Below are 11267 nucleotides of genomic sequence, written 5' to 3'. Positions count from 1 at the left end.
ACAATAGCTAAGATATGGAAACAACTTAAATGTCCACTGACAGATGAATGAATCAGGAAGATTTTATTTATTTATATATATATATATAAAATATTTAAATAAAATGGAATACTACTCAGATTAATAATAATAATGCCATATGCAGTAACATGGGTGCTACTAGAGATTACTATAATAAGTAAAGTCAGAGAAAGACAAATACCATATGATACCACTTATACGTGGAATCTAAAGTACGACACAAATGAACCTATCTACAAAACAGAAATAGATCCACGGGCACAGAGAACAGACTTGTGGTTGCCAAGGGGGAGAGGGCTGGAGGATGAAATGGGAGGCTGGGGTGAGCTGGTGTAAGTTTTTATATACAGAATGGATAAATAAGCTCCTACTATATAGCACAAAGGACTATATTCACTATCCTATGATAAACCATAATGGAAAAGGATATTAACAATAACATATATATGTTAAATACACACACATACACACACACACATTTCTGAAATCAAGGGCTGTGCCACATCTGAAATTCAAGTTCTCCACAATGCACCTGACTTTTTAATAAAAGCATACAATCTTCACTCCCTCACTGAATTGGTTGGTAGTACAGTAACTGCTCATTTTACTTTTGTTGGATTTACTATGTCACTATGTTATTACTGCTTTACTATGTTAATTTCTGCTGTACAACCAAGTGAATCAGCTATATGTATACATATATCCCCTCCTTCTTGAACCTTCCTCCCACCCCGCCTCATCCCACCTCACAGAGCACAGAGTCAAGCTCCCTGTGCTATATGAAACTGCTAATTTTAAAACTGTAGGGGGTTGATGGCAAACAGATGTGATGGAATTTGGGGGGGGTGGTACTGAAACTATCGTATCTTTATTGTATCAGTTCCACATCTGTATGCTTTTGTCAAAACTCACAGAGCTGTACGCAAAAAAGGTGAATTCCACTGTAATTATGCCTTAATTTTAATTTAAAAAATTACAAGAAACACCTTGATGCTAATTTTAAATATAGGCTTATTTTTATAGACATGTAAATGTGCTTCTTAAACCATTTTTGTAAAAAAAAAAAAAAAATCAAAGCAAGAAAAACAAAACCATCATTTTTATAGAAATGTTCCAAAATATTGGTAATAGTTGATTTCTTAAGCTGGATGGTAGATTTTTAAAAATTATACATACATCTTCATACTTTACAACATGCATATGTGAAATATTTCATAATTTTAAAAATTAAAAAGCACGCAAAACTTGAAATATTTTGACTAGAAAAATGAGCAAAAAAAGAGCAGAGTATAAAGTAATAAACAAGGATAGTGATACAAACTCGGTTAAGTAGTGAAGATAAAGGACAAAAAAGATCAAAAATAGGATGAACTTTTTGTTCAAAGACTGATGGTTAAAAGCAAGGATCCAGGAGAGTGTCAACACTTGCCTTCACCTCTGTGACCATCCTACTTACTCGTCACATATCCAATTCCACGCTTGAAGCAAGAAAAGCCAATCATTTCTTTACTCCTAGAGAAGGCTATAGGAGAAATGAGTCCTCACAAAAGAGAACAGTTTCAGCTAAAATATGAAGTAGAGGGGGTGTTTTAGGGAAAAAAATGGAAAAGGTAAGGTGATTGTTTGGAATGGATGGAGTAAAAAGGGAAAGGAAAAGTAGAAAGAGTTGGGAGGGAAACAACTTGGAGCAAAGCTTCGAGCAAACAATGCATTAAGGCAGTGACTTTGAGGACAGGATACGGCTGCACAGGTTCTCCTTTTCATATGGCTACTAGGTTTTATAATGGTGAGAACCATAACCGGAACTAGGAAATCACACTCAATTTTGGTGTCAGAATTAGTTGAAAGTACCTGACAGTATCTCAAAGGGGATGTGAGAAGGATTTACTTTACTTCATGTGGAACAGTGGTAGGGGTAATAACTGGACAAAGAAAATCTCTAGTCTCTCGTGGGAGCAAAGTACATTGAAGGCCTGATTTTTAAGTTAGAGCAAAGTAAAGTTTAAGTTAAATTAGGACTATAAATAAAAAAAAATACCTTTCACTTTTCTGCTAACACTCAAGTGGAACTGGCTAACTTTTTGGTTTTATTTTCAAAACACGGGTTTTAATCTACTGCATTTGGCAGCTATTCTTTGAGTTAATGTTACCTTAATGCTTAAAGACTCAGAGGAAGTACAGAGAACACAGAAAGTGTCAAATAACTGTTTACTGGTGGCAGTAGTGAAGGTATGAAGTCAATTTCCTCATTAGTTACTACTAAAGATCAAGTTCTTGCCGCTAATGCTGTATTCAAAACAGCAGTCAATATGCCACGCAATTCAATAAACGATGTCTTTTAACATACAGTGAACTGTGTTTACAGAAATACCCATAAGGTGGTATGATAGAGATAAGAAATAGCTGAAGTTGGATTTGAGTCTCTATTCTGTCAATAAGTAGGTATGTAAATTGGGCATCTCAATGAGATTCTCTGAGGCTATTTCTTCATCTAGAAAACCATCCAGATGAACTTTATTACGATGGCTAAAAACAAAAGGAGACCACACATACAAAGCAGAGAACTTGACACACAGTGTCAACAAGGAATAAAAGACTCAAGAGCCCCAGGTCACCTATACACCTTTCCTCACCTACATCAGCTTCTAAATCCTACCTCTCCAGTGTGTCATAAACACCTCTCTTTCGGGAGTAGTCTCCAGTCCCAACCTACCACTCCCACATGAACAGAAAATAAGCTGGCTCCATCCAGAAGTCCTAGCTTTGATTAGCAATTCTCACTACCTCAACATGGACAATTACATGTCTTGGCCCACAACCCTAGTATCCAGAAGCAATTCTGTAACTTAGTTTCCTTTCTGGTAATGATGACTTCTGTTACTGAATCTCGGAGAGTAATGGGTTTTACATACAGTAGTCAATGATTTCTGTGAGTACATCCTAGTAATCTTGTTAATAACTTAATGATAGTTTAAATCCATTTATAATTTGTTTTCATTTCATATGTAATGAAATTTTAAACACATTTACCCACAAATATCAAAAGTCACAGAAGGCAAGTTACCATATTTTCTCTCTGAAATGTGCATTACTATCAAAGTCTGTAGTGTGCATTACTATCAAAGCAGTGATGGCTTTAAAAAACATCTTACATGCTTCTATTTTTCTTTCTCTATACAATTTCACATATTCTGTAATGTCTTCTACTTTCCTACAGAACTTGACCTATTAGGACACATGATTAAGACCAAAAGATTAAAAAACAAGAATATTAAGTGGTCAAATAGTAACAGCAGCTCAAGAGAAGACAAACATTCTTCAGAAAAGCTGGCTGAGTAAGTTAAAGATGTCCTCTAAGAAGAATACTTATTTCCACAAACAACAGAAAATGAGAAGTAGGAAGATACTAAGAATGTTGGTTCAAGCCTTCCTAGAGACAACCTAGTACGTATCTTGTGACTTTCAGCCCTACGAAGGCAAAGGGTAAATATATAAGAACCTGGAAGAAAGCTTTGAAGTGAGCATCCTCTTGAACGGTAGTGTTCTGATCACTTGGGAGGAGAGGGAACAGGCTCTGAAGTCTCACCCTTTCACAAATCACCTTGTTAGGATGGCCAGGTAGAGGTGCTGAATTGGCCCCGGGAGATATCTGGGAAAAAGAGGGAGAAGAAAAGGATAGTTCATGGCTAGCTGCACCAATGTGGAGAATCATGCCTATGAAGGACAGTCTGGATTTTCTAGGTATTTGATGATTTTGTTAGCAGAGCACAAGAAATAAAAAATTAATCTTAAACATCGAAACAAACATAAGGAAGACAAAGACTGCCTCTGGCAATGGATCTCTCATAAAAACTTTCTTTAAAGGCAAAACAGCACTGCTCAAGAATGCAAAGTCCTTCCAATGTTTCCCATGTAGTACCTATCTATATCTTTCTTGCTGGCATTTATTCTGAAATCTTAAATGACAGATAAGATTTCATGTCAAGAAAACTGGAAGTAAAAATCACTTAAGTACAGAAAGATTAGTCTCCACCTGGCTATGATTAATTTTTCATTCTGTTTTTCAGTTCACCTTCCAAATTATCAGGCAAGGGAAGAGAGATTTTAGAACATCTATGGCCAAATTTCTATAGTGATCACAGGTATAAAAAACAAGATTTATATTTTGGAGACCTCAGCTCTATTCAACACAAACCTAGGAATCTACTTAATGAATAAAGGACAAGATCATAAGACTCAAAGTAAATGCCTGCATGTTTTAAATGCTTGACTAGACTGTGAGTTAATGCCCTAAACTCATATGTAAATATACTTGATCTGTAGCATTTTTGATCAGACATGAGTATCACCATTCCACGGTGCTGTGCAGTGAATTGCCCTTTGGGATTAAGGTCTGTGGACCTGCTTGCCCCTAAAGGACCAGGTGCTTTAAGGCTGTCTTGTTTTTTCGTTTCATTGCTGCAGTCATTCCCTTACACATAAGTGTCTATCCTGTAACAGGCACTAAACAAAAACACAGTCATGATTTTCTACCTTCAAGAAGTATATGCAATAAAAAGAAAAGCAAATCACCATACAGTATAAAAAAGTACCTTTCTGTAGTAATGGTCCATACTGGTGCTATGGAGAGGTAATTGGTAAGAAACAATGTTGTCAAGAAACTACAAAATGATCAGCATAACTGGTCAGTAAGGAAGTAGCCAGAGAGGAAGGAATAGACAGATCATAAAGTGGCAGGCTAATTATACGAATAATGCTGCTATAATAAACTTTGTTAGCCCCTTTAGAAATTTTTCTTTCTGGCTTGATATGAGCCTGATCAACAGATAACTAGGCCTGTTAAGAAAATAACTACTTCCAAAGACCTTCCTAGAACTGAAGGCAATAATTTTAGAATTTATTAGTACTGCTCCACAAAATGCTCTGGACATGAACTAAAGCTCACCTCTGTACTATAAACATGCATGTGTTAATGTCCTTTACCATTGTGATGAAGCAGGAATGACTGAATCAAGGAATATCTACTGACTGCCTCCTATAAGCAAAGATTTATGTTAGAAAAGAAAACAAGAATTCCACCCTCAAGGAGCTTATTCTTGTTTAAAAAAAAAAAAAAATAGAGGTAGGAGCCATGGGTATATCTGAGGGCAGGAGTAAGAAAATATTTCATAGGAACAAGTATTTTTCACATTCCTGACTCCATTTAATCTAAGGAGTGCTTTTACCACTTTAAAGTAATTCTCTCTCAAAATGGCCTGTTCCTTTATGCAGGCTTCATGTTCTTTCTACAAGTTTATAATGTGCACAATAAGTACATCTGAAGAGTGTTTTAATAAGGTGACATAAAATCAACTATCACACTTAAGCAGTCTTACAAACTTAAAAAGTGTGAGCAGCACTCTTACAAACTGCTAGTACAAAAGCTGGCTGGGAAAACAAATTTCAGTAATACATAAAAAGCTGACAAACCCTGGTCCTTGCAGACAGGGGAGAGGGGTAAGGGGAGAGAAAAGGAGACAGAAGGGAAGAGGGAATTCTAAGATGGCCTCCAAGATTCCCACCTCTGGTGCGTACCTCCAACCCTGCGTGGTATGTGGGGAGGACTGTAAACATAGTGAATTTCATTCCCCTGTATAATATATACAGGGGAACGCGTATAATTGCGTTCAATTATATGACCTAAATTATACAAACCCCTTCACAGAGGTGAAAGGATTTTCGGATGTAATTAAGATTTCTTATGAATTTTAAGTTAATCAAAGGGGAGGTTATCCTGGGTAGGCCTGAGTTAATCCGAGAAAGCTCTCAAAAGAGAAGTTGAGTACTTCCTAAAGAGATTCTCCTGCAAACCCTACAGACGAAGTTGCTATGTTCTGAGAAGGCATGTGAATGGTAGAGACCTGAGGGTAGCTAGAATCTAAAAGTGGTTATCAGTTGATAGCTAAGATCAAGATCCCCTCAAATAAAACAGGGGCCCTCAGTCCTATAATCACAAGAACCACATTATAACAACAATGAGCTTGGAAGAGGACATTAAGTCCCTAATAAAATCAGAGCCCAGCCAAAAAAGACCCTGACAGAGGCTCTAGAGCTAACCCATACCAGGACTTTGATCCACAGAAACTGTAAGGTAACAAGATTTGCTTTATGCTACTAAACTTGTGGCAATTTGTTACACACAATAGAAAACTGGCACAACAAACATGTACATAACTGACTGAAAACTCGGTACCATACTCAAGCAAAGTTTCTTCTCCAGAATTCTAGAGAAAAATTCTGTATTAATTTGACTATGAAAGACATAAACTAAAACTTTAAAAAAAAAAAAAAAAAAAAAACCTAAGCAATACAGCAGTTTTTAAAACCTCAATTCGGTAATAGTAAACTTCATGCCAGGAATCAAACTTGGCTTTCTCATCTTTACATGGTACAAGTTAGGGTTAACCAACTTGCTTGCTTAAAGTCAAACATAAATACCAAAGCCATAATTTGAAGCCAAGTGTATCCGGTTCTAAGACTCAGACTCAACCCACTAAACCACCCACTAAATAGAATTTTTAAAGTAACATTCTTCTTTGTAATCTATCTAGTTGGATTAATAACTAGCAACTATTCCACAATGCCTATTTACTTAAAGCTATTTTAAGTACTTAAAAATTAATGTTTCCTTGGAAATTGTTTCTGACTTCTACTACTTCCCTAACTCTCCCTCAGTTAAAATTAGTCAGGTTACACAGTACCTGAAAATCAATACAGTTCTATTTTCCCCTAACATACCAACTAACTGCCAAGCATTACAAAGACATGGTAACTTCAGCCTTCTCTCAGGATGCAACTGTATTTTAGAAGTCCTGCCATGAAACATCCCTGAGATGGGACTGAGCCTGTAACTCCACACACTTTGCATTTTTAATGTTACATATAACAATATGACTAGTTCATCCAGCATAACTGTTTCCTGTTTTAAAAGACTGAAATTTCAAAAAACACTTTAACCTTTTAAGCAACAACACATTACTATTTTAAGGTCATCTTCCATTTAATGCGGCCTTTCCCCGGCCTGGTAGCCATACTACCAACAACTTAACCTCAGTGTTAAGAGAGTGTACTATTATTATCATCACTGTGGTAAATTGCAGTAGTTATTGTATTAAAAATAACACAGGACTTAGGTCTACATAATCCCAGAATCAGCTTCCTCCAAAATCACTTACAAAAAAAAAAAGCTACCATGGATGTTTATGTTGGTTGATTACTGTGCTAGAAGCTTACTAAGTATGACTCCTTTAAAACTAACAAAATCCCGTATGGTATTTTTTTTTTTTTAATTGGAAGATAACTGCTTTACAATATTGTGTTGGCTTCTGCCCATACAACAATGTGAATCAGCCATAGGCAAAAATCACTTCTGGTGACAACTTCCTTCTTCATTTACATCTTTCTCATAAAAGTAGAGAACATACAAGTGTATGATGACCTCTAGGCCAGTATAAAATAATGTGTACTTTCCACAAAATAAATTGCTCAAAAGGCCAAACCTTCTCCAAAATGGTAACAATACGCTCCAGAAAAAAAAAACAAAAACACTGTTCACTGTTACAAATTGCATACCAACTGCTCAAAGGCAGTAAAATCATAGGCTAACAGGAAAAAGGAAAGAACAAAACATGATGAGTTAGGTGCTTGGTTGTTGACTCCAACAAGTCCCTTACTCCTTTTGGTCAAAGTCTGGGTACCTAAAAAATGAAGAGGTCAAATCCAAATTATATAAAAATCCAAATATTCTCACTGCTTCCACGATGGCAAATGTTAATCTCCTGGAAAGTAATCAGGGAGATTTTGTTAACAGTTCAAATCATTGATCTTTCATCTGATAAATTCTCAGGTTATATTCCAAATACGAGAAAAGTCATATGCATAAATATGTTCATCACATCAAAGCAACAATTTCAAAGGGAACTAGAAGTAACCTAAACATTTAACAAGTAAGTATTTGTTAAGTCAGTTTATGGTATGTGTTATTATACAGTTGTCAAACCATTTAAGAATTGGTACTACTTACCTGAGAAGGATCATTACTTTCCAGCACTGGGATACTTTCAAAAAAAAAAATAAATTATTATTTCCATTCTTGAGTTAGGGCAACGACAAATTGGATCCATGTCTTTGGGGGAGCAGAGCAAAATCAGGGTTGGTGAAATAGCTGAAAGGCTCCACCCTTCTTTCTCACCCCTCAGTCACACAAATCAATGGGGAGGGGTGAAGAAGGTGCAGCTAAGGCAGTCTCTAACCACTGCATGTACTGAACCCGTGAACATGAACGCTAGGAAGAGTAAGAGTTATGCATTCTACTAGTAAGTATTTCTTTCGTTCACTTTCACAATCCAGGATTTGCCAGCACAAGGATTATTCTCCCCTTAAGCAAGTGTTTCTAAACCATTTTACTTAAGCTGGTAACCTCAAAGTTGTTGTTGATTTGTAAATTGTACTAAACCATCTCTTCAAGATTTATTTCTAAGAATTATATGGATTTGGAAAATACCTAAACCAGAACAGTCCAAATCAGTAAAAACTTACACACATAAACATTTGAAAAGATGAAGTGTGACTGAGCTCTTCATAAATCTTACTAAATAAAAGTAATAATTCAAATATTTATTGCATATCTATCATATGCTAGGTACTATGAAAACAAAAAGATTCTTGCCCTCAAAGAGATTCAGTCTAGTGAGGGGCAAATTCAACAGACATAAATGAGGGTAACAGGGTCCCCTAACTTGGAAGAAGGAAAAGTGTTCAGATACTTTAAAAAGGAACATGAAATGACATTAGAGCTGGGGGAAAGACAAGGCTGTGTATAGGGCCCCTCTTTGTCTACTTGCTCCAATTTCTTACTTGATTATTATTATAGCGTTCAAGCATTTGCCTGATCTCCAGATAGACAATGTGATGGTAAGAATTTCACATTTGTTGAACAAATGAACTAGACTACAACTACAGAGTTCAAATGTGTGTTTACAATCTATATACTCTGTCCAGAGAATAAGCAAGCTATGATTTAACCAAGACAACATGAAAATGGATGTCTGATATATGTGGTTAGTAGAAAAACAACTAGAAACTAGTCAGTAGACCTAGACACTACACAACAATCACAGGCCTAATTAAGAGCTATCTTACCAGCAAAATGAATTACAAAATGGTGGTGGCTTAAACAAAACTGGGGCAGCATAGAGAGAAAGAGATGGAATAGACTGGAAGTAGAAGGCAAAGATCAATCATCTTCCCATACTGATCAATTATTTCAGAGACTTTTATCTGAAGATTTCTCACTCATGCTTCTCACTCTCAGCCTTGCAAGGAAACATAAAAAAATGAGCACAAATAAAAACAGGCTAGTGATGTAACTAAGCCTCATCCAAAGCAGTTGGCAGAGACACAATAGGCCTACACTTCACATTATGATGCTAACATATTCAAGTATATCTAACTGTGTCACCCTCTGTCCATCCACTCTTCCTCAAAAATCAGGTTACTTTAGTATAGAAAATCCTCAATATTTATTCAAATTAATAACTTCCAACTTAGTTTAACTATAAAAATAGAATGAGTATATGAAATTCAACAAGTATAGGAACACTACCTTTCAGAGTCACAGAAGGTATCAGAAGTGGAAGGACCACAGAGATCATTTAAATCCAACTCATATTTTACAGATAAGAACCTGAGGCCCACACCGCTAATTTGCGGCAAAATTTATTCAACTACAGCTTCTAAAGGCCACCAAGTCTTTTAAAAACAAGCCTTAAAAGAAAATTATAGATATCAACTTAAAACTGAACCCCTATAATTAACAGATTCAAGGCTCAATAGGTCTTCAAAAAGTCAAATATATTACACGAATACTTTTATGAGCGAGCAAGAGCTGGATACAATTTCTACTTAAAAATCCACTTAATCTTTTTATTACAAGTACATGCCTGCTGCAATGCCAATGATCTGATCCCTATATTTGGTCTTGTATTGTTACTTCTGTAGGAAGCCCCAGATTTCTTCCTAATGGAAGACAGAAACAATTTTAATTTGATCCCAACTGTCTCTGCTGCTGCTGCTAAGTCGCTTTGATTTCTTATAAATTGAGAGAATGGATTAAAAAAAAAATTTAAGCCCAGTTACCAAGGCTGGGAGCTATTTAAAGGAAATCTGAGATAATTGTGTTAACAGTACCTGCAATCAAGGCCAAACAGGATCCAAAAAGTCTTGCAATTTTAAGGTAATAAACCATTGTGAATGAGCTGCATACACTTAAATCTTCGTGTGTTAAGTGCGCCTCGTAAGAAATCAGAAAAGGCAATTAAAGATTACATTTTGTTTCTATTTACGGTGGAAGATTAACACACCCAACTTAATACATCATTTTTGCAGCACAAATAAAAAGCAAGGTCTTACAAGTCCTACACACGCAAATGAAAACTTTATTCTCTTTATCCCTCAATAATTTCAAAAACTCTAGGCTCAAAACCAACCTCTTTCATTCCTCAGCCCTGAAAGGAGAACTTCCATCCCCTAGAACAAAACGCAGCCTGTTCAGAAACCCGCGGCTGCAGAAGGACGCGAGAGAGGACCCTTCGGACCGGGTTCTGCGTTCTCCTAAGTGACATCATTTCACCTGCGCCTGGGCAAACAGGGAGGGAGTAAAAGAGCCAGGCCATCACCAGACAGCGGTGGGCTGGCGCTCCCTCGGGCTGTGCCCGCACCTCCTCGTCGCTGCCCGGGGAACAAAGAGCGCCGGGCGGCCCGGCCGCGCCCCGCTGAACACCAAGCAACCACATCTCTAGCACGGCCCCGCAGGCTTCTAACCGCCCGAGGCTCGGTCAGTCCCGCCCTCGTGCGGGAATCAACGGCTGCGGCAGCCAGTACCTGCGAGGGGAGGCTCCGCCCTGCGGGGCTACTCCCGCGGCTCCTCGCTGGGCCGCCGCCTCCTATTGTGACCGCTCGCCCAGCCAGCGGCCAGCTCGCCAGATCTTCCGTTCCCGGGCCTTCTCAACCCCGGAACCCGAACTCCGACCCAGGCGCTATCACGGCGCTTCCTTCCTCCCGGCACCATCACACGGGCCGCGCCAGAAAACTACGGCTGCACGCCAGAGCTGACAGAGTCGGCTAACGCCTCGGGGGCTCCATCCTCTCCGCCCCCGCGCCCTAACCGCCCGGGCCGCCGCACGGCCCCGCACCGCTGCACGAGGGGC

The 11267-nt window shown here is 37.9% G+C and overlaps 1 protein-coding gene across 9 annotated transcripts in view; it reads right to left on the bottom strand.

Moving 5' to 3' along the window:
* RNF38 (ring finger protein 38) overlaps window positions 1-11267 on the bottom strand; it is an 80266-nt gene that overhangs the window by 43509 nt on the left and 25490 nt on the right. For 3 of the 9 annotated variants that reach the window (XM_010846040.1, XM_010846039.1, XM_010846045.1), the window contains one exon: window positions 3521-3670. The exons of 1 other annotated variant lie outside the window; for it this stretch is intronic. In XM_010846040.1, coding sequence (XP_010844342.1) covers window positions 3521-3670 — 150 coding nt within the window. Of the gene's footprint in view, window positions 1-3520; window positions 3671-10248; window positions 10352-10941 lie in introns of all 9 variants that reach the window. 5 more of the 9 variants (XM_010846044.1, XM_010846046.1, XM_010846047.1 and 2 more) reach the window with 5 other exon arrangements.

Source organism: Bison bison, unplaced genomic scaffold (assembly GCF_000754665.1).
Source record: "Bison bison bison isolate TAMUID 2011002044 unplaced genomic scaffold, Bison_UMD1.0 scf7180017864230, whole genome shotgun sequence".
Taxonomy (NCBI): Eukaryota; Metazoa; Chordata; class Mammalia; order Artiodactyla; family Bovidae; genus Bison; species Bison bison.
Note: the sequence above shows the minus strand (reverse complement) of the source record. Positions and strands in the feature narration are given on the sequence as shown.